The 27,947-nt window shown below is 38.0% G+C and overlaps 1 protein-coding gene across 8 annotated transcripts in view; it reads left to right on the top strand.

Moving 5' to 3' along the window:
- TCF12 (transcription factor 12) overlaps positions 1–27,947 on the top strand; it is a 159,646-nt gene that overhangs the window by 66,541 nt on the left and 65,158 nt on the right. For all 8 annotated transcript variants that reach the window (XM_063412899.1, XM_063412898.1, XM_063412901.1 and 5 more), the window contains exon 7: positions 23,952–24,016. In XM_063412899.1, coding sequence (XP_063268969.1) covers positions 23,952–24,016 — 65 coding nt within the window. The remainder of the gene's footprint in view (positions 1–23,951; positions 24,017–27,947) is intronic.

Genomic DNA, 27,947 nt, shown 5'->3' on the forward strand with positions numbered 1-27,947 from the left:
AAAATCATTAATAGAATCATCTGTCCTCAAATCTGTAGAGTATATATTTACTGTAGTCTTGCTTTGTGGTTAAACTTGTATTTTTGTCCCTTGAATGCACCCATCTGGATGAGTACACTGTTCCACCTGAGCACTTTCATAAGGCTTGTGCCCACCTGCACTTTGGGATTTTTCCTGCCTTTACCTGGCTTGGATGTCTGCCTCAGTCTGTTGACTTGGCTCTCTTAAGAAAAGATCATTTTTATGTGGTTTTGTGCAGATGTGTTGCTCTTTGTCAAGATTTATCTCCTTTTTGTTTCCTTCATCGTACATATAAAGACAAGGGAATTTCTAGAGCTGCTGATGCTCTGTTACTTGCCATGTGGTAGGTGTTTGGCTGTAGTGCCTGACTGCTGCAGTCCAGGCCGTACCATTTTTTCACATTCTCTCCTGGTTTTTGTGGTTCCTTCTCTGTGCACCTCTTAGTGGCCAGTGCTATTGGTAGGACACCATGGTCGAGGAGTCTTTCTCCAACATGGGTCTCTTTCTTTGTCTGTGAGACATTTGTAGACTCAAAAATGGCATTTTCTAGGAGGTCTTTAAGTTCAGATTCTGAACAGGGGTGCTGTGTAGTAGTGTAAATTTTCCCCTTCACAGGACAGGTTACTGGGCAATAGATTTGGAAGATGAAAACTTCATATTGCAATGAGCTATAGTAATGCATTCACTGATACTCTGCTAGAAATGCTAGAAGTTGTGGTGACTGGACAATAGAATAACAAAAACCAATATCGGAAAATACATTTCAAAGTAGAAAAATAATAATTTACTGACGGCCAACTTCTAAAGGACATCAAAGCAGGACTAAGGCTTAGTTACACTGGAGGAAGTAATATGATCCAGATGATAAAATTAGACCTGAAATAGTTAGAATGCAAAATTAGTAAAAATTTGCTTATTTCAGTGTTAGGTTAACAGCATGGCTTGAAGGGAAACTTTGAAGTTTTCCACTGCAAAAAGCAAATTCACATACACATTCTTAGTGCCCAGTATTTTGTTGTTTGAAACGTGTCCTTTTTACTGAAGCTTCTGAGATGTGTGTGGATGTTTTTCAGAGCGCTTGATCCCTTGTAGCGTGTACCATGCTGCTCAAGGCAAGAATCTTTAGATGTCACAGTCGTCTTGCCACACATGATGAATCACTTTGCCTAAAGATTTTCTGCCCACAAAGCCTCTGGGGTGGCTCTGTCTCCCTAAGGATGTTCTGTTCAGCTGGCCATCTGAGCTTACTGTGCTGTGACCAGTTTGTAAAGTACTAAATCCAAACTTTTTCACATTTTATTTCTGTCAGTACATAATGAAAGAGGTCATATGCAGAGAAGTAGTTTAGCTTTAAAAAGACACTATTGTCTTGAACTTTTGTTTGAATTTTTTTTTTTAATTTAATTTGTCACAAGAATCATGTGAAGTGATTGTAACTGCAGGATACTGTCCAAAATGTTTGCCTAGATTTTCTCTTATTATAATTTTTTAAAAATTTTGCCAATAAACCAGTATGTGTAATGAGTTTCATGGCTTTCCTTATTGTGTCCCTCTTTGGATATGTTCTTTGGTTGTACTGGCCTGTGAGACAGGATTAGTGGCAGCTGGTAATAAAACCTCAAGTTTCAAGATAATGAACAGGTATCTGATTGACAGTTTCCTTTCAGAGGTCCATAAATTTTTTGTGGGAAGCTTGGGGAACCACTCCAGGAAAAACATTTAAAATAAATATGTTTTAAATGTTTTTAGGATTTAAAAAGCAATTCATGTTTTCCAAATAGTTCAAAATTTGTGGCAGGTAAACATAAATTCATGTCTGGTTATTCATTTTTCATATTCAGTGGGTAAAACAACACGCATTGAACACTTTGTTGTGACAAATCTGTAGAAGTAATATATCAATGATAAGACATAGGAAGAAACAAATTACAGCAAGTAAATTTTATTTTTAGCTTTCTTTTAAAAAATTAATTATTAATTATTTATGTTGTTACCCTTCCTGCCTTTTTGCCTTTGGTGTCTTTACGGTAATGTGTGTTCCTGTGCTGTCCCCTTCCCGTGTGATCAGTGCAGTCCCGAAGTCCCTTTGTAGCCTGTTCAGGGTCTGTTGTGAGGAGGAGGACGTGGCCCTTCACCTGCTGTATTCCTTCCCCCTGAGAAAATCCATGAGCAGTGATTTAAAAAGGGGTGGCAATGTAACTACCAACTATTAGATGCCATATTTCATCTTCTGCAGTTGTACAAAGAACCACCTTTTCTAACTTGTGCATTTCTCCTCTCTGTCCTGTTGACCCTTTTCAAATATTTGCTTAAATAAGCATTGATGGGAGAACTGCTCATCTATATTCTTTTTTGGAAGACAAATATAAATTAAAAAAAATTCCACGGACTTCCCTTTTTTTCCTCTGTGGATATTGATTTATTTTTTTTTAATAACTATCAATCTTGCAGAGGATATTTTCACTACCAAGAACGTCCTTTAAATACAGAATAGCTCTGAGCAGTGTATATGTTCTCTCTATCATAACTTAGAAATCTGTTTTGTTGAAAATGTAAAAGATATGAACTCTTTAAGAAACCAGCTCAGTAACTACTGGAAAAAGTTCCTAAAATATGCCTCATAGCTTTTTCTAAAAAAGTGGAAACAATCCCACCCTCATCCTCCATGTTATTCCAACACTTCTTTGCAAGGAGATTTTTACCTATAGAAGATAATTTCTTGATCCTTCTCCTGATTCTTTTTTTCTCACGAAAGATTTTGGTTTTGTTAGCTTCTTTACATTTGCACCTCTTCAATAGATGGAGTCACATTGAAAAAAATGTTCTGGTATGAATGCCTTATTTAATACCTGAAAGTATATCATGATTAGTTAGAAAAATGCTTATTTGGAAGTCAAAGCCAGCTATGCTTGCCCAAGGTTTAATATTGCTTTTTTTATGGTGAATCCAGCTGTGAAGCCTGAATGGAAATCAGACAGCTTGACGCTAACAGCTGATCATAAGGAGTCCAGTTAGGCAAAACGCAAAATGAATCATTTTTGTTGGCCCTGGATAAAGCTGAGTAGCATCAGTATAGCTGATTAGATAGAAGGGAGCAGTTAGGCTGTATCTAAATTTTAAAGCATTCAGTGTAGCTGGGTTTGAAAGTTTCTGTAGTAGTTAAAGAAAATTCTTAGTAGCACTGAAGATTTTCTTTGGATTTGAATGCTTATAAGAATTGCTTTCATGGAGGGAAGTATATTCCTAATCTGAGCTGTACTTTCAGTGTTAAGTTTCATTCACTGAATGAATTTTTTAAGGTTTCTTTTAATATTGGGCAAATATGTGACTCTTGTTGGGGTAACATTTGCATTGCCTCCCTGTCATTTAACCATTTTCACTCAAGAAATTGCAAAACTCTTTCAGTCTTAGCTATCAACTGTCAAACTTCAACACATTCCTGCTTATGTTTATTGAGAATATTATTTTTGCTTTGTTTTTCATGCCGTGAGTAGCTCTTACAGAAATCCATTTCAGGATCCTGCACTGATAAAATGAGGTTGTTTGGAGTTTTTTATAACTGTTTTGTTCATTAACTTTGAGCTCCCTCTTTCCCAACAGTAGTGCTTGTCTAATTTTTAGTGAATGAATTAATCAAAGCTACTTTTTGCCAGATAAATTTGCTAATTTATACACTATATACTTGTGATTTATATATAATGTTTTATTGATAACTTTGCTGCTGTATATTTTGGGGATAAGAATTGTAATATAAGTAAATCTTCAGTGGAGTCCTTTGCTGCAGAAAATGCAGCAGGAGTTATTTATTGTCATCTTTATGGATTTAAATTTTTGTTGCTGTTGTCATGTTTCCTTCACTGATTTCAACAAACTTTAAAATCTGTTAATGTTCATCTTGATGTCCTTACCTATATAATTTATATAACAATTAGATCCCTGATACCTGTGCCATACACTGTTTAAAAACTCTTCTCAGAGGTTCACTAAAATGTGTGTCTGGTGCATTTCATCCTGGCTTTGTGGATATCCCCTGCTCATGAGCAGTAGCACCTTTTGCCATCCTGGAATACCCTTTCTTTTGAAGTTTCTTTGATAAATCTTAATCCTGTTGTGCTCTAGTTCCCACGTGCTGAGCTGAGCCTTTTTAAGGTGTAGTTGTCACAAGCAAGCTCAAGCAGAGCCCCATTGCTTTTCCCTTGCTGGTCAGTGAGAGGCTGGGTTTTGTCTGAGTTCCAGAAGAGGTTTGGTGCTGGTTCATGCTGCCCACCAGAGTTCTCTGTGTTTTTGGCTTCACCCAGACAGAATTTCAGCACATTTTAGGGAAGAGAGATGCTCATATGGACCTGGTGCCCCTTGTTCTCCATCTTGCTTAACGTTTCCAGGTAAGGGTGAGCTCTACTGAGGCACTTTGATTTTGGACAAGATTCTTTGTCAAACTCCTCCCAGCACTTTCCATTGGGAATGTCATCAGCTGTTAGTTTTTTGGCTCTTAAGAGATGTCAAGTCTGTAGCATAGCCATCAACTTGCCCTGTGTTGCTTATGAAGTGTAGTGAATATTAGTACTTAATTCATTATATGACATTTTCATTTCTTTTCAAGAGCTTTCAAAATAAAAGGAGCTGAATTTAATCTTAAAAATGGATTTTATTAAAGGAGAAATTCTGATTTTAACACTATAGGTTCCCCAAACAGTGCACTAATTAGCATTCTGTAAGTGCCCAGAATAGAACTAGTCATCAGGCCCTTAATTTAATAATTTATTGATTAATGATTTTTGTATTCTAATGAGGGAGAACACTTCCTTTGCTGCCGGTCAACATAATCCTGCAAAGGGATGTGAATATTCCTTTGATAATACTCCTGTTTGTTCTTTAACCCTTCCATGCTCTTCTGTCTAACACCAAGTGTGCCACCTTTTTTATTGTGTGTCGGTTTTGGATTACTGGACTCGGATTTGGCCCTGTGGTTCTGTGAATCATACCCAGACTCTGAATTGTTAGCGAAATATAAATACTTCTGTGCATTTCCTTGAGATCTTTGAAATAAGGAAAGGAGAAAGACAAGGAAAGAAGATTATAAGGCCTGTAGCACCACAAATCACCAAAGTTACCTGCGTGCTAACTGTAAAAAAGTGTGCTTTTTGCTTCTGACATTATTTTTCCCCCTCCTTGCATCAATGAGTTAAATTATGCTGTAGCTCCTTTGTGTAGCCTCCCAGACAGGCTAGGAGGAATTGCCATCGACCTAAAGCAACACGTAGTGCTTCAGAGTGCAACCTAAGAACAGTAGTCTTATGTCTACATACTTATTTTTCTAAATCCTCAGCAATTTATGCCCAAAAGCAAAATGGAGTTGGTTCAGTAGATACTACATTTGCATAATTTTTAACTGTAAAATTTAAAGGTGTCTGCTCTTCATATAATCAGTTTAAGAAATACATAAATAAAACTAAGCTCTTTGCTTTGGTGGAGTCCTACCTACCCGGGCACTTACAGCATTCTAAACATTTTATGTGTATATTAGTAGTTTGTTTAGTCTTTTACATTTCAGTTACATCTCATTGGACTTTTGGCCCCAAGGCATAGAGTAATTCCAAGAGAAGGTGTGCTCCTTATCACATTTGTTTCCCGAGTACCTTTTAAACAGTGCAGATACTTAACAGTATAGTGTGATATGCTCCGGCAAAAATGTCACCATATCCTGATGTTGGTAATGTTTATTATACTCCTGAGTCATCAATAACACAAACATACATTAACATTTGTAATTGACCTTTTTTGCAAACTAGTCAAATGCAGCTAGTGATCTGATCCAAGTCTTGGTGTGTCGAGATCACATTGCATTGTGTACTTTTTCTATCTGCTTGTTCTAAAACTAATCTGTGATATTTGGCCTAAAAGAAATAAAATGATTTCTTTCCCTGAGAGCATGGTTAAGTACATCAATAATTTTCTTAATAGTTTTTCTTTTTCTGATGTTGTTACCGGTGTTCCTGTTTGTTTCAGAATTTTGTCTTGCGTATCACCAGGTCCAGCAGCACATTCTTTCATTGATTTTTCATCCTGCTTTGTCCTTTATCTCTGCTTGCTTGCTATTGTTCAAGGGTCGCTTGGAGAAAGGTGCGAGCGTCGTGCGGAGTTTATTTTGGCAAAATGAATAATGTTGCCATTGATCTGGGTCTGAGCCGACTCCTTCCTCGGGCAGAAGTTCTTAGCTTCAGGTTGTTTCCTTCTTGCAGGCTCTGCTCGGATTGCGGCGCGGAGCCGGTGGTTGAGCTCTACCCGGCACTCTATTAATATGCACAACATGACCGGTTTCGGGGGAAGGTTATTAGAATGCTGGTTTGTATCCTCCAGTGAATGAAATGATGTGTGATTATGAAGTCATCAGGCATGGACCAGTAAGGCTCGAGAGAGCCTCCCCCCCAGGTCCTGGGGGTGCCATTGATTGGTGACCATGTGTTTGTGCCCGATAGACTGTGAAATGGTGTGTTGCTACACGGCTGTGTTGCACCTGCGCCCCACCGAGGTGATTGATTGGTTTGGTCATGTGGAATGTTCCCATCTGGTCTGCAGTAATGTGTTTTTTTTGTTAGGGTTTTTTTTTCCTTCCTTCCTCTTCTCTCCCATTTCCCCTTCATCGCAAGCCGCGAGTGCTGGCTGGGGACTCGGAGCAGGCAGTCGCAAAAGGCAGCGCTCGGCTTTGCCTTGTGAACAAAGTGGGGCTGCTGCAAGCGCTGCTCTCGGTCCTGCTCAGAGATCAGATACTCTGGGGGGGATCAGGAGCAGCTTTTCTAAAAAAACAAACTGGAGGAGGGACGGGGTACAACAACTGAGCCCCAAAACCTACATGTCACTGCAGATTTCTTACTGATTGTACAAAAGCGCTCCGCTATTGTAATTAGATTACCCAAGTAGCAGTGCATGTGGAAGATCTTATTTAACCTCAGGAAAGTAGTAGTTTATTTATTGAAAACTACTGATGTTGCACTTTAAATGCCAAGAAATTATTTTAGTTCCTTTAAAAAAAATTCTATGGTTACATTGGGCGGTCTTGTTTGATATTTCTTAATCTCACTCCTTTTTCATAATTGATCTATTCATTCCACTTAATGACTAATTACATATCAGAGCACATCATCAGCAGCATTCATCATTGTAGAATGTAATAATCAATGACATTTCAACAAAGGAAAAAATAAATATGCAAATAAGGACTCATTAACATTTGCATGAGCTGTTTGAATAATCACGTTGCTGACAAGGCTGTAATTAACAGAAATTGATGCTGAGTTCAGTATTTGATAGTGTGTTTTCTCAGCGTTTTATTGTTGTCACTGCGGGGGCTGGAATGAAGTTCTGCTCTACTTGTACCTTGACTTAGGCTTGATGTGATGGGTTGTGCCAGGTAGCAGAGGCTTCTGGGAGTCCTTAATTCATCTGTGACCTGCACTTAATGCATAGAAAGATATTTACTTAAATTGCCATATTGCTAATGAAGGATTGTTAAATTCTTGATAATTGTGTAACAACTGAAGGCAAACCTTCTTTCCAAAGTCAGGAAAACTAAAAATTATTTACTTTTTTTTTTAAATTGATAATCTTTTGCATGAGGTTGGGCATTTCAAAACTATAGAATATATTATTTGCATTGAAAATGAGGTATTGAAAATGAGGTAGGGTTTTTGGATTTTTTGTCTAATTTTAATCTGGCACACTGTATCAGTGTCAGGAGTCTTGAGCTTTATTGTAATTGAAAATCACTTGCTGAGGAAAGTGTTGTGTAATTATGAAATGTATGGTCTCTGTCTCTTCCCCTCCCTTTTTATTATTGCAACTTTACTGCCTCCTCCCTCTTTTTTTTTTCTTTTTTTTTTTTCCTCCCCCTGAAGCTTCCTCTTTTTGTCATGGATATCAACTGAAATGCACAAAACACAATAAAGCTGTTTATGTCAGTTTTTTTGGATGACTGTAAGTGCTGATTATAACAAGTTTAAGGAATTTCCTTTGTTGAGTGTGTACCCACGCCATATGGCTCAACATGGAACATTAACTTGACAGGGATAATGGATTGTGGTATATGGAGACAATTTTGCCTGCAGCTTCACTATAACTCATTCTGGTTGGGGATCACAAGTTTATAATATAGGATGCAGCAAACATCCAGATGGATTTACTTTACATAAAAGAGTTGCCTTTCTTTTTATTTCCTGCCTGTAATTGGAAAAAAAAAAAGACCTTTAAAAAAAGAATTAAAAAGTAGTAAAGAATGGGTCTTATTCAGGGAAGAAAAATCTTAGTGTGTATGTAGCTGAAGTGTTTTGGATACACTGAAATGTGCATAGGTGAAGTGTTGTTACCTACACACACACAATTGTTGAAATAATATCTCAAGTGCTTTCCCTTTTCAGAATATTTTAATATAGCTCCAATTCTAGAAATAACGTAATGCTCTAGGATAGTGTGAAAAAAAGCTATTTAAAACATATCTCTGATTTTTACTTAAAGGCTGTTTTTGTCATAAGCAGTGACCACTTAATTAGCATTCTGGTGCTTTGGTAATGCTCTGATGGTACCTTGTTTTCTTTTAAGAAAACAAGAATCCTTCTAAGCTTTTTGTGATACATGCAAAGAAAATAGTGGTGAAATCATTTTACTTCAGTGTTTGCCTGATATAATAATAAGTGTCCAAATGTCTTACGAATATAACAAAAGTCACCATATATCTAATGTGTCCTACTGATCTGCATGCCCAAGGTAAGTCGTAATTTTACAAATACTTCTGCATCTAAGAGACTTTAAGCACACATAATCCCGTTAAGCACGTATGTAGCTGTTTGAAGGATCAGGGTCATAAATCCATATTTAGGTTTTCAAATAGAGCTACATGACATGGCTTCAGCATTCCTGTGCACTTGTGATTGAGTTATATTTCAAATAAAATTGGGCACTTTGCTATCTGAAAAACAGACATCTTTTAGCTATCAGTTTTGGAGATACTTTTGAAACACTATTTTTTTGAGACTATGAATTTTGACCTTCTGCATCCAATATAGCTGCTGTAATTTTTTTTTTTGAACCACTTTCACATGGGTAAGAATTTATTAATTTTTTTCAATTATCTCTTGAAAAAGAGGTAAGTACCTGAGCAGATGGATAAGACATGGTTCATGGTTGGGCAAGAGGGATGCTGGTAGTGATTATAATAGATACTGTTTGTCTGTCCAGTCTTCCTCCCCTGTTACTGACCTAATAGGTTGATATTACAATTTAGCATCTTTAGTCATTATCCAAAGTTTCAGAAAGTAAACAGCTATAAAGAATCTGCATTTGAGAAGGGAACAATAAAAGGGATCACTAACTATTGACCTATGAAGAATCTGTGTTAGCTTAAGATGTGGGGTTTCTTTCAGGTTTTCATGCTGCAAATTATATTTGAAAAAGCTTCTCTATGTTCATTCATCTTCCCCCTGCATGCCTGGCTGTGTGTGAGATAATCACAAACAGGTGGGATTTTACTGTGGACTTGGATATTGTTGCTTGTATTCTTCCTATGAAGTCTCTTATTTTCTACTGCCACTGCAGTTACAAAAAGACAGTCTCAGGAAAACACATGGATTTATCTTTAACATTTTCAATAAAAGTGGCACCGTATTTGATTTAAAGGAGCAAAACCATCATCTCTAATATACCAGTCAGATGGTGGATCTTCAATTTATTGTCTGCTGTTTGGGAAACACTAGGATAGGGAAATGTACACCAGTGTTGCAATAAACTTGAAGAATTTAAATGTATAGATAAGAAAATTCTTTCCAGGAACTGTAAGGGGAGTTGACTGTTTCTGCCAGCTTCTGGACTTCTTGTCTCCTTTTAAGCTTCAAAAGAAAAAAAGGAGTCAAACCCTCAGCAGACACTTAATAAAACCAAAATTTTGAAATAGCATTTGTGTCCTGTATCAGCATTTACTGACCCACCAAAGAACTTCTGCAGAGCTCTATTTGCAAAAGAACATGAATGTTCTTCCTAGGCTGCAGTGATGACAACCTGCAGCATAGATTATACTGCAGTCACTGGAGTTCTGTGAAGGTGTAGGTGCTGTGTTGGCCATAAGAATGTTGCTCTCTGTGTGTATGTTTCTCATTCGGGTCCTTGAAAAGCTACAAAAGCAAACTTCACTTTTTTTATGATCTTGTAATCTGTGGAGAGTGCACCGATGCTCCAGTCTTGTTAATGGCTTAGTGCAAGGATGTGATAAAAGTCCAGTAAGTTGTCAGTAGAAAGGCCATCAATGGAAATTTATTAAGAGTAATGCTTGAAAGTGAATTCCACTGGCCTCTGACAGTAAGCTGCTGTAGCACTCTTTGATCCTGAGGGGTCTGCTGAATCTCAAGTTGAAGTCAGTAGTTTGGGTATAAAGAGCAATGATTTAATTTTTGTTTCGCTCATGATTTATTACTAAATATTGCTGCAGCCCTTGGATTACTGTTTTTCTTTCCTGCGCTGTACTTTAAAGGGACTCACTCTCTGGAAGGGGCTCTCGGCCGGGCCGGTGCAAGGCCGTGCCTGTGGGGGACATTGCCCCGCGCCGCTCCTGAGGCGCTGCGGGCCGCGGCCGCCAGGGGGCGCTCTGCGCACGGCGGCGCCGCGGGGAGCGGGAACGCGCAGCGCCGAGCGGGACGGCGCTGTGACCGCGGGACCCGGCATTGTCACCCCCGGGACCCCGGCCCCGTCACCCCCGGGACCCGGCATTGTCACCCCTGGGACCACGGCCCTGCTGGCTCCCCTGTGCTCCAAACACGGCGCTTCGAGTGCCGAGCCACCAGTGCTTTGAGCCACCACTTTGTTTCTTCCCTTAGGGAAGGTGGGACTGTATTTTATGGCAAAACCAGAAATTAATTTCTTGCTTAAAATAGCGCTTCCGTTAAGTTGCAAATGGGTTATTATTAACTTAGTACTTTTTCAGTATTTCCAGTACTTTTGACTGAATTTCATAAGAACGACACAGAGTTGGCTGAGGTGATGCGTTTTCCTTTGTCAGATTTCTCTGGGATCTGCCTGCAGTCCCCTATCAGTTTCCTGAGTGTGCAGTTCATATGAGCAGTCCCTGCTCAATTTAGTCCATTTGTATGTTGGAAGTACATATGTGCGTAGTTGCTTTGCAGAATTCACACCTAAACCTACTCCTAATGAATGTGGAGTATTGATTAGGTCCTGTTTTCAATGGGACCTTTAGAATCAAACCAATGTGATTAAGTCTCAATGTTTGTTTAACAGTGGTGTGCTGACCAGTGTGAAAAGGAGAGTGACCATATGCCTAAACAGAATCTCAAACAGATGAAAAGTTAGCTAATACGGAGTAGGATTAAATTATTAGCAAGTGGAAGTCTTGCATCTTGCTCTAAAACAGAAGGCTTTGTTCTAAGGAGACATGCAGACATACTTTAATGCTGCTCTTTGGGGAGGAAGCAGTTCTGAAAGCTCAGTGCCATTCCTTGTCTCTAGACTGCCATGTGACTTTCTCCATTTACCAGATATAAAATTGTCCCCATAATTTTTTTTCAACAGCTCACTTGAAGCAAGTGAGTTGGAACTGTATCAAGGAGCAAACTTTTAAACTCTCTGGCCAAAAATTTCTTTTTAACTGTAGGGGCAGATGCTACTGTTACCGAAGCTGTGTTTCTGGTTATGTACTTTGTTCAGTAATTTGGAAGACTTAACATTAGTATCATTACTTACAGAATTGAATAACTTTTCATTTCAAGACAGAACAGCAGCAGGATCTGAACTGTTTGAGTTTGGCAAGAAAAGGCTTGTCTGTAAAACAATGAAATTGCGTTGGGGAAATACAGTGCCTCTGTTCAGCTGGGGCGGGCTGAGGTACACTGCAAGCTGTTGTGAGCTGCAGCTGCATTTACCATCAAACACTGAGCTGGTGCCGATGAATGTTTTGTTTTTAGTGTCATGGAAACTGTGAGCCAAAGAATGGATATTCTATTCATCTGGGAAAATAGCAGTTCACTGCATAAAACATCAGTTGCTTCCAAAGCAGTTCTTAAAATAGACTTTGTGAATATAACCCTAGAAGTAAAAGTGCAGCAATTTAAATGACCTCGGTACTACTTTGGTTTTTTAAAATTAGAATATATGTGTGAATTAAATAAACACAGTGATAGTGAAAGTTTCAAGATACAGCTGTGGCATGGAACTCCTATGATGATTCCATGTTTTACTTTACTATGCAATTTTTAATTTAAACAAATGGAGAAACCCAGATATTTCAATATCAGTCTTAATCCTTTTTATGACTCTTCTTCAAATGGTTTGCTCAAAGAAGGACAGTTTTGGTCAACATTCAGTATCATTTACCGTTTTGTACAGCAGAGTGAAAATCATAAACTCATTGCAGAGACCAGATATCCAAGAGAGTGCTCTCATGGGCAAAGAAGGAAAGAGGTACAGAACGGTGTTGTGTGGGTTTCTAAATGCATGAGCATTTTTGCAGAGCCAGTATGTAATAAATAACAAAGGGACTTAATTCAGTTGAATTGGGAAGCTTAAACTTATTTCACTAAATTTTGGTGTTGAGAAAAAAGTAAATGTAAGAGATAAACAGAAACCTATACAAACAATACAGAAAAGTAGATATACGAAATCATTGCAAAAGGAAACTGAAGAAATTGGAAGTAATTAGACCTGATGGAAGTTGGGGGAGAATTGCCAGTTGCAGGATTTCAGAATCCAGGACTCTGAAATGGACGTGATACTAGTTAGAAGAAAGGAACCTTTGCATCCAGCGAAAGCAGTGGGATTCTTTCTGTTTCTTGCTCTTTCGCTTAGGGTTAGTTGGTTGGTGTTCGTGGGCTGGTGGGGTTTGGTTTTGTTTAGTTGAGGGTTTGGAAATTAGGTGCAATATTTTTGCTCTGGTGTAAGGCGTGCTGAGCAGAGGTGGATGGGCACTGCCCTGCCCATGCTCTCACCTGCAGCTGCCCCTCCAGAGCCCAGCCTGCACTGGTGCAAGGGGCTGCTCCCTGCTGGCTGCACAACTTTACATTTGTTATGGTTGAATTTTATGAGGTTCCTGTTGGCCCAATCCTCTAGATTGTTTCTGTTCCTCTGAATGGTGGTCCTGCCTTCAAGTATACCAATGAAAAGTATATGCAAGTATACACAACTCCAAAATTGGGGTCTCTGCAAATGCTTTTAGGATGTGCTCTGTGTTTTCCTCCAGGCTGATAAAGACATTAAGCAAGAAAAGTTCCATATACACTGTATAGTTGGTAATAACAGAATTACAGATGCAGGAAGAATGGTAAAAAGATAAATGGAAGTTGAAAAAACTTCATGAGAAGTAAAATAGGTGCTTCAGATGCCAAGACTTAGATGAGTTACTCAGAACAGGATCAAGAAAAGTGTTTTATAAGTGTTTATGACTGTTTGATAGCAAGAGCTAATGTGTAGTTGAAAGCTTACAGCAGAAATAACAGCTAGGTATGAAATGGGAAATGTCTTTGAAATTAATCATTGTTTGTGTATCAAAGGCTTCCACAATAATATGCAAGCTCCACAGTACCGGTTCTATAGCACAGGGAGTTGAAGTACAAGCAGGAAAAATAGATAAAAAGATACAAAGCCCATGTGGTTTTACTTGGACTCATTAGTATTGTTTAGGCTTAGAAGGAAGATTTTCACTCTGCAGTACTTTCAGGTACCATAACCACGTATCCTTAACTCCAAGGGGGACATTTGGCCTTTTCTAGTCAGGAGGTTCCCTGTGGGATTTGCCAGGGCCAGAATGCCTTTTGCAGAGGTCCTGAGGCAGGCCAACAGGAAAGGCTGGGATAGTGGAAGAACATGGAAAGTTTCTATAGCTCCTACCCTCTTCCTGAAGGGTAAATCCCGTTCCAGGCTGCGGGTCCTGGTCTCACTCCTGCAGGCATCCTCTGCACGTGGCTGAATAAGAAGCACTTTGCTTCCTTGAGTGCAGTTCAGAGCACTCCACTGACCTGTCTTCATTTGTTTCAATCTGCCAACAAGCTTTGAATTTCCAGTAACACATTTGGATTGACAAGTTGATGCTTAAAAAAAAAAAAAAAAGGCGCCAAAAAATCCCTAAATCTAGGGGCAAGGTTTGAGTCATGTTGATGTTTCCAGTTGCATTTAAAACATTTTTCTGGTGCCTTCTGGAGCTTTCACTCCCTTAATGCATTATTATTATTATTTTAATAGAGTAATAAGGTTATTTCTTTTAAGAATTCTTTTAAAATGTATCCTTTTATTGTCAAACAGTTTATCATCATTCTACATAGCTTACAAAACTCAGGTACATTGATAGTGTACTGTGCCAGCTTACAGTGAAAAACGTACACCTTTCCCACAAAATCAGATTGAAGAACATTACCATTAGCCTACTAATCCTTTATTAATAAAAATCCATTTTGGTGATGTCATTATTTATGATTTGCTATCAGAGGAATAAATTGTTTGTGTAATCCTATTTACTTATTTTAAATATTGTACAAAATGAACTTTCTTCCAGAGATCTCGCACTTTATAAATATGCTAAGACTTAGTAAAAACCAGCCTTAATATCTGAGACAAACCCTTGGTTTACATATATTTGAAAAAAAAATTAATCTTTTTGGAGTCAAGTTACCTCAACCTGCTGATTCAGATGTGCAGTGCATTACCAATTGCTTTTACATTCTCCTTGCTGTTGAAATAGAAAGTATTTCATCATTCTTATTCATGTCACCATTTCTATAAAATAATTGCCAATATTGCAATGAGCGTTCCTTTTGTTCTTAACATGCTGAGAAAAAGTGTTTTTCTTATCTGCTTTAGGTCATTTAAAGCCTTTGTAAAGCACGTGCAGCCAAGCAGAGAGGTAGTATTTATTGATATATGAAATTTTAGTCTTTAGTTCATTGAGCAGCTCCTCATGTTCCATGATGTTTTTAATCCTGAGAGCTATGATCACCTTGGCTATGTCTGGACTTGGGTTATTATTCTTAATGTTTCCTCAGTTCCCACATCTGTTATCATCTTTTATAAATACTCTGTGATTTAAAACTCCAGTATTCATCCTTGAGGTGCCTTGGCAGTAAGGTATTGGTGTTTTCATAAATAAATGGAGATGTGAGGTGCCTACAGATGAGGGATGGTTAGAGGGATCTTTATTTTTGAGTGTTCTTTTGGTGGACAGTTCAAAGTTCGTTCTCTGTGTAGCTCCAATCCCAGTTTACATTTCTGCAGACAGTGATATTCTCCTGTGCAGTTATCATCAGTGGTTCAGGGCTTGGGAGGATTGCTTTCAATCTTTGGACATTCTAAAGTCCCCTACTGTAATTGCTGCTTTTGCACTAAAATAAGAACACCTATTTTAAGCTCTTAGCACTTTAAGTACATTGCATTAATCTAGACTATCTAATTATTCCTTCTGGGGTTTTTGTTTCACATTCTTTTGGCTCGATGTGCCTTCATGTAATGCATGTGAATAGTCAGCAGCCCCTAAGTAGGAGATGGCTCCTTTCAGGCACCATCTCCTGAGGATTTCCCCTCCTGTTTTAACAGGTAACCTGATTATTGTGTGGTACCTGTGGGAATTGTTTCTAGAAGAAGGAATACTCAGAAAACACTTAACATCTTGTTTTGTTCCAAAATGTGTTTTAGCATCTAGTGTGTGTTTGGGGTTTGGTTTTCTATGTTGTTTTTCTGTGTTGTTTGGTTCTTTGGGTGGTTTGATCAGGTTTTTTGTTTGGATTTTTTTTCTGTTGCTGGGTTTTTTTTTCCTTCAGTCTAACAGCTACTGCTAGTGGAGCCCACAGTCTGAGAATTCCTGTTTTGCAAACCTCTGTCTCTGCAATTGAGATGGCTGTGAAAGGTGAAGTTAGAAAAAGTTATGCAAGTCATTCAGATAAGATCTGTTAGAAGTGTTGTACAACAGAGGAGCATTGTGTGCATTTGCCAGTTGCCTTGTGGAAGATGGATATAAATGTTGTATTTGTGAGTGTGTTTATACACAAGGTGGTCAAGGGGAGAATCTTGCTTTGTTGACAAGCTGACTTTTCACATTTAATGAGAATCAATAGATCTTGGATAGTAAGAGAAGCTGTAGATACCTGCAGAACTTATATATATGTGTGTGTACATATATATCTATGTGAAGTAATCTAGTAATTTGTAGTGAGTAGTGTCACCAAAATAACCTTTTAATTGGAAACAGGTGTAGCATTTTGTTGTAAAGTGTGGATTCTCTATTCATTTCCAATTAAAAAATCCTCTTGACTTTAGACTTAAGAATGTAATTGATGTTCAAAGTAATTTTTGTCCTTAGATCTGGGACAAATTCCACACCAGGAGAGCAAGGGATGCTTTTCAAGTTAACCAGAAGTAGCAGCTTTGTTAGTTACTTAAGAATTTGAGCTAAATCCCTTGGGGATGAGGAGGGGAAGATGGCAAAAGGAGAAATATTTTAATTGACAAAGTGAAGACATTTTGATACTCTAGAAAAGCATGGAGTGGATAGGGGAGGTAGGTAAATGTATATGATAAATGCCACCAGTGTGGAATAGTTATGTGTTCATACGCAAACTCACTTTGGTTATTGTTTTTTGGATATTCGATATCCCTGATTTCTCTCATTTTTAGTATATTTTTAATCTGTTTCCCAGCGGGTGTTCTCTCTGTGCAGCACACATAATGAATTAACAGAGTGTTCAGGTTGTTAATGGTAAGGTTAGCCTGGGGTAGCCATAGTAGTGGAGGATTTGAAACTACATGAACCAGCTATTCAGGAATTATTTGGTTGGCAGATACTTGCCCACATATGCTTGGGGGAGGAAGAGAAGAAAGTTCTTTCTTCAGGTTTGTCCTCCCTCTTCCCTCAGTTACTGCTGTGCATTCTTCCTGCCAGCGACTTCAGTGCCTTTTAGCCTTGCAAACATTTGATTTGTTATTCAGCTCAGTGTAAGCCTGCTAAGTAGAGGGACAGGAATAGTACTGAGGAAGGAGCCCTCATGGATCAGCTCTGTTGGAATAGAAATGTTCTGAGTTTGACATGAGCATATAAATTACAAGTTCATAGGGTCAATCCAAATATAATGCAGAATTTAGTCCACCCTTACCTCCTGTGTATATGAAGTACATAAGAACATTAATAAATTGTTTTTATAGCACAAGATCTGTGCAGTGATCTGCAAACTGACAAAATACTCCATCTTTTCTTAGATGTACTTACAAATCAATGGGATGGAAGTGTCAAAGGCATGTCTTTGAGAAGCAGGTTCTTTTATACCTCTTCACACACTGACATTATTTCTTAAAAAAATATTGTGTTAAAGAAGTTGTGAGAAATCCCTTGACTTCTGTGTTTAACATCTTTATAAATATACTCTGAGATTTATTGCCTTGTTGGTTCAATCAGTAGAATTTTCACAGTGAAAGACATCTGCAAATGCTGACACAACTGTAAGTATAAAAAATTTTTAGTCTTTGGACAGCAAACTGATTTTTTTTTTCCAGATCACCTTGTGCTAATGTTAACAAAAGCAGTAATTCAGTATTTGTTCCTAAATTGCAAAAGTTATAATGGGAAGTTGATTACAGATAATTCCATCTTCAGAATTTTCACATTTTGGATTATTTGGATGTGAAAAGCAGTTCTTGCTCCAAATAAGTAATTGGACTAGATAACAGAAGTATGATGCTGTCTTCTTACAAATGAGGATTTATGGCATGGAGAATCCTATGAGGATCCTGGCAGACCTGAGATTGGACTGTTAAATCCCATAAATCTCATTCAGAATCATGTTTTTTACTTCTTGACAATCATTAGTTTTGTAGGATCCCAGTCTTTCAAAATTTTGGCCAAAAAAAAAAAAAAAAAAGGAAGAGGGAGCAAATCTGTAGTGTTAAACCCAAGTTTTGCTAAAGCATTTACTTCTGCTGCCTGGGAAAATTGGTCTTACAAGGTGTCTCAGTATGGGGAAAAAAAACTCCCAACATTTTTTCACTAGTCACAGTCTGTACATACAATTTTAATGATGAGCTGTATAGACTGCATTGCTGATCAACACTTGGGCATGGCATTTCTGGCTAAGTATGTTTGTAGTTTTTCTTCTGTTACTTTATTAAAATTTTTCCAGTAATAGGATTTTATTGTGTATTAATTACTCATTAAATTTAAGGCTAAAAATATGTCCTGCAAGTTAGCAGACATTCCATATTGCGTAGGTTTGACTGCTTTATCAAAAGGTGTGAGAGTGGGGATGAGTTTGCAAGCCTTGCAGAGATATTGATTGGAGAAGCTGCTTGCAGTCAGAGGACTGAGCTAAGATGGAGCAGTGATGAGATAAAGGTTAGGTTAGGAAAGTGATTATGACTGGGGACCTGCTAATCACTGACCTCTGTAGGGATCCTGTAGTTTATCACTAATCTCACTCGCACTTGGCATTTTTCTGTGTTGCTGCTTCATTGTTCATAGCTGAGTGAGTAATTTGGCTTGGAATGAACAGGAGGAGGGTGCTGCAAATCCAGCAGCTGCACTTGTTGGCACTGGCTTGTTAAACATCCTTAGTGCAGCCAGCAGCATGCTTGGCACACATCAGCCAATAATACTTAAACATTGTCATGAGGAGAATAGGAGGTCATTTGTTTTAAGCCATTTCTTCAAACTGTGTTGCTCCAGATCTCTGTTTCATTTCCAAGAGTTCTGGTCTCAAGTATCATAAGGAAAAATGTACGTTGTATTTTTATACGTATTCACAATATATGCATGTGCACATTACAGATCTTTAAAATGCTAGAGAGAAGATACTAAAACTGTGACAGCCTCCATTAATGAGTAGGCTATATAGCAGAGAAAAGGAAGAACTTATTTTTCTTCTGCTGTGGGAAATGCACAGTTATATAGTAAAATTTTTTATAGCTGCATGTGTCAGTCTTGCCTCAAAGAAGGCAACACACCAAGTCCTAGGAGCAGAGATGGATTTATGTTTGAATCAAGCATAATACTTTTTGACTGTACTGAATAATTACTGAATAAGAATTTTTAATGCAAACAAAATTTTTAAAAAATAAAGAGTGGACCTACAAGAATCTTATTCTATAAACTTTGTGTACTTTCTACCTCATGGTAATTTGGAAAGCAGTATTGATTAGTAGAAAAATGTCTACTTTGTTGAAGGCTTTTCTTGCATCTTTTGTATGCTCTTGTCAGTGTAGCTTGTGCAGCTTGTTTCTTGTTACATTGGATCTGCATATGAAAAATTATTTGAATGTATTCATTCTGTGGGTAACAAAGACACATACTGTGCTGGATGTGGAGGGGGAGGAAGCAGTCTGATAATTGATTTCTAGCTGAAGTACCAACACCAGTTTAATAACTTGAAAGGAAAAATAAATTCTCAGACTGGTCAACAATGTTTATAAACTGATTTTTGGGTAGGTTCTCTGTAGGGACGAGTTTAAAGTGTTACCATTGAAGAAATGATGTTTAGGAACTGTAAAAACACGCATCAGTATTCACTTAAAGCAGATTCTCTGTACAAGTAGGGCAGACATACTTCATGTCTGACAAACAGAGCAGCTGCCAGCTGTGGTCACTATAGCATTCATACTGGATGATAAACATTGCTTCATTAAAAGATGTTGTTGCTTTCCATATTGCAAACCAAACAAATTCTGAGCAATGCGCAGAAAGATCTTCAGTCTGTAAAGGGTTAATTCTGTGGGAATCGAAATAATTTTGAGAGAGTTCTGTCATCTTCTCCTAAGCCAAGCATTATGTGGAAGCAGTGGGGAAAGGCTGTTTTATACTGGCAGGCATTTATAGCACATTCACTGAAGTAGTCCTCAGCTGAGTTAATGCAGTGCTGTTTTCAGCTCACTATCACTTTGCATCTTGCTGTTTCAGTTCCTTCTGTGTTCAGAGTATTTAGGCTGCACAGCTGCTGTACGTATACACGTATTGTGGAAGACAATTCCTCATGTGGTATTCAAAGGCTATATTAAGTTGTGAGCATATTACATTTAGACAAGTGATTGCAAGAGAAAAAATTATTTACTAAATGCCTACTAATGTTTGAGTTGGTAGAGAATGTGTCAAGGTTTTAAATGTGTGCAGTTGGGAAATATTTGTGGTTCAAAATGCCTAGTGGGATTTTTTTAGTTGGGTTTCTGTTAACTCCATAGTCCCTGAACTTTAAGCCTGTTAGGTAGTGACTAGGTCCTTGAAATTTTTTCTGATAAAAACACATGAAACATAAAAAACAACAACAACAACAACCGAACAAACAAACCCACCAAACCAAAACCCCCCAAAAACCCACAAAAACAAACAATTAAACCCCACAACAACCAACAAAACAAAAAAAACCAAAAAACCAAAACAAAACAAAAACCACAACAAAAACAAAACAGCCAACCCCAAGGCCCAATAAAACACGTTCATTCCAAATTATTAAAAGATTCAAATGCCTTGTGAATTGACCTGTGCAAATGTAAATTTTTTGCATGTAACCAGCTCAGTTGTTTTAAATGTCTATTGCTTTATTCCAAATTTGCTTGGAATTCAAAACTCTGGTATATAGAGCCACTAGGATGCAACCTGAAGAAGAGTTTACCATGATGCTACTTTGTAAGCAAGGCATAGATTTTGCTTCTAAAATGACAACATCTAACTGTTTTGTTGTGTGAAAATAAAATCAGATCTGAAGAGGAATTAAACTTCATCTGGGCATCTCCTTAACCTTCCCAGCTGACATATCTGCACACTGCCTGACCTCCATCTCTACACAAACCTGTGCAAATGAAAGTGTTCAATAAGGATTTTGTCATTTAGTGTTTTTTGCTCTCCTTCTTCTAATTAATGTCGGGTGCCACAGTGAGTTTCCTTATGTCCCCGAAATGCTGAGCATCAGTATTTCTGAATTTGCAGCTGCAGTGCAGAGGAGAGACTATTGCTGTCTGTGTAGTGGGCACTGACTGAGACGAGACCTGAGAGAGGGCGTAACAGGCTCAGCTGCAGATCTTGTGGGGTAAGCCTGCAAGTCACTTCAGGTCTGCTTTGGCTCTCAGTCTCTTTGTATTTTTGAAGTTTGCATTCTCCTAAGCACTAGGACTCCAGTAATTTTGGATTTAATGTAACCTCTACATTTTTATGCTCTTCTGTCAATCCGTAAATAGTATGAATAAATAAGACAAGTATTTCATAAGCTAAAAACCACCAAAGGGTTATGCTTTGATGCTTTGATATATTTGGCCATATGTATGAACTTTATTGGATGCTAGAGACCGGCCATGCATTGATCAGAGAGTGAATATGAGACCTACCTGTTTGTGAACCATCAAGGAATAGTCATCTTCTCAAACTTGACATTACCCATCTTTCAAGTGCTTGTGAAGCACTGCTAAGTATTTTCCGTCTCTATTGATAAGTAAACATTACCTGTGGCATTAGCTTTGAAAGGTTTAAATAGTGAGAGTAGCATTGTGCCCAGACTGGAGCAGCTGAAGCTGTTGAGATGACAAGGGGCAGTTTGAAGTCTGTTCTCTGTCACCTTTGCATTGTGTTGGTAGTGAAGCTGTCCCGTGGCATGGCCAGGCAGAACGATGCTGGGAAACCTTGGTCTGTGTTCACTGGAGCTTCAGAGGCTTCACTGGACTGCAGTGCAGTGCTGTAGTGGTGCCCAGGATGGCTCAGCCCTGTCCCATCCCTGTGCTGATGTGGAGATCAGCTGCTGGCACTGCTCCAGTCCCACCGAGGGACCACAGGGTGCAGCTCCACAGTCTGAGAGGGAACCAGGAGCAGGACTTGAGTGGGGTCAATGGGTGTGCTCTAGTGTGTGCCTGTTAATGTTTGGGGTTTAAAAAAAGTGTACCTTTAAATTGAGACTCCATTGCAGGTTTGAGAGTCCTGTCTTGCACTGGGGATGTGTTTGGGAGACTGTGAAAGGCACCCTCTCATAGCTGATCCTGGTTGTTTTCCAAGCCCGTCATTGAAAAGCTGAGCCATTTGAACACAGGTTAAATGTTAATCTGCTCCAGCTAATTTTTGATAAATATTTAGGCACTGCAGCAACAGAAAGCTTTGGCTTTTCCTGGTCACTTCTTGGAACCCAAATTTACTATCGATTGGGCTGTTGGAGTAAGCTTTTCTCATTTAAGATGAATCTGCCATACTTTAAAAATTATAACATTTAAATAACATGATTTTATGCATTCTTATCTAACAATTTCTTGCTTGCTACACAAACCATAATTTAAATCATAATTTTTCTAGCCTCTGTAATTGACTCTTGTACAAATATTTGTTTTAAAGCCTGCCTGGAATACTGCATACTTCAGTCAAAGTTGTTTATCATGTGATATGAGATTCTCATTTTCTGGAAAGAAAATGCTGAGTCTGGTTTAATATGAACAGCATGATTCATCCTACTACTTATAATTTTGCATGCTAGGTATTTTATTTGCTTGGTGCTTGATAGTTGTTAGAGGCAAATTGCTTCAGCAGAAAAATGTTAACTTTTTTCCTCCCTTTGTTACAGCAGAGCTGCCATTTTTCAAGCAAACTATTGTTGACCATAGCACTGGTTGTTATCACGATGATAATCTTGCAGAGATGTTGTTCCAAGAGATTCAGACTTCCTCCTCCTCCCTGTTTACCAATGATCCACTTTTAAAATGAACAAAAAGGATACTTTAGATTTTCCTCTTATGAAATTATATTTAGGGCCTTTTGATTGGAAGAGAGAAAAATCAGAAAAAGCAGAGGAAGTCCTGTTCTTGAAGTGGAATTGCAATAACATGGAGCTGTTTATCACTGAAATGGGAATGTGAAAGAAAGGCTACTTTTTCTTCTTCTTGGGACAGGATAACACACACATCATTTGCAAAGGGAGTGCCTAGCTGGGTGAGGTAGCATTCATTTTCAAATGGGTAGATCTGGTTAATTAATGCTTGCCTTTGGGTCAGATTCTGAGTGGTGGGACACGGTTTTTCTGAGTCCTGTGTTGTAATTAGGGCAGGCACATGCACTTGGTGTTTTGTGTTACACACAAACTCGATGAGTGTCTGATGCTTGGCATTGTTCAGCAGGCTTCTGTTCAAGATTTTTTTCCAAGTGTTGATTGCTAAACTTCTGAGCTCTACTGGAGAACTTGCACCCTGAGTTTTCATATACAAACATGCCATTTTGATGGCATACCTAACAAATACAGCACCAAGCCACTTTTCTGGAGCTGGCAAACCCATTGCTAATGTCTTGTGACCTCAGGCAGCAACATCAGAAGGCACCGTGCTCTCTATGTGCTACCTACATGCAAAAATTGCATTTATGGCAGAAAAGTCTGGTTTGCTGCCTTGCCCAGTTGTATTGCTTGAGTTTTGTACCTGCTGATCCATACGTTAAACAAAAAGGGTTTTAAGGATTTAGGGGTGACTGTCAAGAGCTGAATAAATCAGCCATGGTTTAAGGTTGGCATGAGTTTTACTGTTTTGAGTGAAGTTTTTGTTTACATTTCATGTGGTTTTATTTTATTATTTGGTATATTAATTGTCTAGGATGGATCCCAGCTAAGTGTTAGTTTCATGTAGGAAGGAGAAATGTCTAAAAGTGTCTCTACCTTTGCTTGCTGATGGAAATGAAAATGGACTTTTGCCTTTTGTATTTAAACATACTGAGCAGGAATATTTTATAGTATCTGACTGGTTACAAAAGGAATTTAATTAGGTAAATATGCCATCCATTACATAGTGTTGCTTGAGTGTGTTGAACACAGACATATAAAAACCTGATTTTATTTGTGTACATTGATGTTTGTAAATTTATTATGACGTTAATAGATTTTTGGAATTGCAAATAAAAAGACAACTGACGTGGATGTCCAGGGGATTTTAAAAATAACCAGATTTTAAATTTCTTTCTTTTACAGGAAAAACCTCTGACAGAGGTCCATTTCCACTGTATGGTAGAGACACAGGCTTACCAGGCTGTCAAGTAAGTACAGAGTTTCTTCATTTTAGAGTGATGATTTCCTTCTTGTTATTTCTAATGAGCCAGACTAAGAATACTTTGATCATTGTTTAAAAGTTTGTTTTGAAGGCACAGGAAGTTTGACTGTCTAAAAAGTATAATTAGCATGGGATTACATTCAGTGTCTGTTGATAAAGATTTAAATAACTAATATGTTTATAATTCTAAGAAATTAATTTATGTTTATTTTCTCAAAGAGGAATCTGTTTTAATTTTACTGTAGGCTGACTGTTTCCTATGAACTGATATTTTCAGGAGTGTCTTTCTTCCGAAGGACAACATCTAGCATATGAGTTTGACATCTTGGATTTTAGTCTTTTAACTAGTAGCTTGGGAAGTGTGAATGGGCAGCACCATGTGGCAGTGCTTCCCCTATTAAGAAAGGATCATTCTCACAGCCTTTACTACTTCTCTGCAATGCAGATGTGGCAAACAAAGACCCATTTGTAGCTGTATGGGTGAGCTTTCAGCAACATTCTTCCAAAAAGCAGTATAGCTCCTTACCTGAGAGTTATGGGCTTCACATTATTGCCAGTCTAGACAGTAAAACATTGTATTAGTGTAGTTACTATTGTTGAAACAACTCTGTATGTACTCTGCTTAAATATAATAACTTAAATTTGACATTAGTTTGGGAGCAAATTAATTTCCACATTACTCTTTCATTAAGTTAATGTTTTGTATTGGAAAATGGTTTTATGTGAAATTTGCATAAGGTTCCATTCTGCTTTGCAGTAATGAGAGTAATTTCTGTTGTTCCATTTCACCATGAGGAGAATCCTTTTATCTCTGTATATTTAAGATTGTTTCTATCTAGTACCATTTAATAATAATTTTTACATATAGCTATTTAACCCTACAATCTAATACATGTTTGTTTCCATTAACATCACTTCTGGTTCTGTTTATCTCTTTGATAAATTTCTGACTACTTAATCTCTCTCAGTTTTCTTTTTCCTTAAACTTTTTAGTATATGGGGAAAACATTACTGTAGGTAATTCTGTATTAGTTTTATATTCAGGATAATAAAAAATGAACAAAGAAGTTATCTTTCAATTAAATTTTTAGTCCATTGAAATTAATTTGATAAGTTACAATTTGTACTTTGTTTTGGTCTTTGTCAGGTAAATCTGACAGCACTTGAATTCATTTAACTTGGACTGTGGTGGGATTTCTGATTCTTTTTAAATATCTGTTTGTTTGCTTGGTTTTTGTAAATGCATGGTAGTGGTTGAAATGCAGCTCTCACTGCAGCTACAGGGTTTGAAATGTGTCCCAAAGTGATCATGAGAGGTCATTGCAATCCAAAGGAAGGATCAGCTGCACTGTCCCTGACAGAGGCTTCATGTGCTCACCTCTCAACAAAGCCTAGAGATGAAGAGACTGCACGACCACCCCGGGTTGTGTTTTCAGCTACTTCAGTGTAATTACATTAAGAAAGCTTCCCTGGTCCCTTATCTAAACATCATTGTGAATAAAGCAGCTGACTCTTACAGACAGTGGACATGGAGAAGGATCTACTCTCTTTTAAGTCTGTAGAGGCTGGAAAACCATCAGCTGATTAAGATGATGAGGAGTCCTTAGAAAAGTTAAGACATAACTGGAGTTCATTTTTACCTGGGCGTGCATAGTGCAGGTATATTTTAACAGTGGCTGTGTAACAGGATCTGTCTCAGACTGAAATATTAGTAGAAAAGCTTATGCTGTGCTCTGAATGTCTCCACTATGTTCACAACCCTCGTGAATTCCAGTGCTTTAAATGAGGTCAAGTACCTCACCTAGGGCCTTACCACCATGGCAAAAAGAAATTTCCTGGATCTTTCAGACAATAATGTGAATTTTTGCTGGGTGGTACCTGCCTGTTTTTCTAACAAGTACCCAGTTTCTGATATGTATTTAAATGGTGGTGATCTAAAATTTCCCAATACCTTTTAATGGTAGTGCTAGCTAGCTTGCTATTCCTCGCACCGTGTTTTTCAGTTTACAGGTTCCATGTACAAAAATGTATTTACTTGTTTAACACATTGCTTCTACCATCTCTAAATTTGTCAGTGCAATTTTGAATTCCAGGCTTGCTTTGCATGTGTAGATCCTTATGGGCTATTTGCTTTGTGAGTTTAGTAAATGTAGTCTTCATTTTTCATCCAAGTCACTAATTAAGAGGTGGAATGATGCCCAAAACAGACGCCTGCAAAGTCTCAGTTAATACATTCACCCACTGTTGATCATAAACTCTTAGCTGTTTTTATTCAGCTTTGCTCTGTATTCAGCACTAGTTTTAGTTGTCCTTGGTTCCTTAGTTCACCTGTGAAATGTGGAAGTGGTAAAAGCCTTATTAAAACATCTATTATGCAATCTGAGAAGGAAATTAATTTTATATGGTGTATTCCAGCTACATCAGTATCACTTCTTCATTATCTTCTGACATTTGCAGACTATTTCTTCCAATATTCTTAAAAAAAAAAAAAAAAAAAAAAAAAAAAAAAAAGGAAATTGAGGTTGTTGAGCCACTACATTTCTTGCTCTGAAACCAACCAACCCCACTCTTTTCCAGTCTCTGCTCTGAACCATGACTTCTTCAAGGACAGTGGCTCTAAGGTCTCTGAAATGGTAAAATGGCAAGAGCCAGTCAGTTTCCTGAGTTTGTTATTGGGTACTGATGAAATGAAAATACCTAACTTCTCCAAATACTCCTGAATCCATCCTTGTCCTACCTCCTTTCCTTATGTTACTGGTGTAAAGGGTGTTAATAACCTAGCATGGAAGTGTGAAGAGTTTTAATTTTTACTTTCTGTTGAGTTTACAGAAGGCTGCAATGAAAATTTTCAAGACTACTGTAAACTGCAATGTTTCAGACTCTTCGTATCATTCTCACCTTTTACTGAAAATAATTTAAGCAGTCATTTGTAGGGACTGTTTGCTACCTACAGGCTTTATATTTAGGCTGTAGGAGTTGAAGTGTGATTGATTTTCAATGTAGCTTAAGAACCTGAGTGACTTAGGTAATAGAATCTGATTCAGCTGTAACATTTAGTCACAGGAATGTAAATGTGACTAATTTACAAATATTTTATTAGCAGGAAGTGCAGGTTCTCAGGTTTTCTTTCCACCAGGTGTTTTAAACAAGAGAAAAAGGAGCGTCCAAAAATATTTAGACTCTAAGTGGATGGGTAAAATGACAAATTGAGACTTATGCAGAGCTGATTTATATGAATGTCAGAAGTTTTTACCTGGAGGAAGAATTGACAGCTTTTAGAAGAAATACTAAAGCCTCTATTTTGCTGCCAGAATAAAATGCAGTTCTACATGAATTGACACAAAATCTCTTTTTGTATCTTTGAATTGGAGGCAGGGGTAGTGGTTTGTGGTTTTTGTGGGGAACTCCACCATTCCTGTTGGCCATGTAATTGCAGTTTTGGGAAGGGCACCTTTTCACAAATTATAAATCAGGTGAAGGTTAAATTTTCAGGAAGTTTCCTGTAACAAAAAGGGGTTTCTTCACATTTGTGTGATTTAGTACTGAAAACAGTAGCTTATGTGAAAGAAGCAAGATTAGACTTCAGATATTGAATTCACTACTCCCATTTCCAGTATCATCAAAAAGGTGCCCAGCTGTCACTGCACACTGGTTTGACAGGTCTGAGCTCAAATAAAGCCAGGGGTCTGCACTATTTTTAAAGTGAAATTGAGATAAATGTGCAGTACTTGTGTAGCTGTTGGACTAATTCTTCTAATTGTTAGTGTGTCTTCCCAGAAGGTAACTTTGTCCCCAGGAGCCCCTGAGTGCCCTGGGTAATGGGCAGGGGATGCTCCTTCAGCCTCAGTGCCTGTTCCATGTGCCTGGCACAGCCTCTCCCCACTGGCATCACTGGGCTCAAGACTGTAAATTGTAGC

The sequence above is a fragment of the Prinia subflava genome, chromosome 15 (assembly GCF_021018805.1).
Source record: "Prinia subflava isolate CZ2003 ecotype Zambia chromosome 15, Cam_Psub_1.2, whole genome shotgun sequence".
Classification (NCBI taxonomy): domain Eukaryota; kingdom Metazoa; phylum Chordata; class Aves; order Passeriformes; family Cisticolidae; genus Prinia; species Prinia subflava.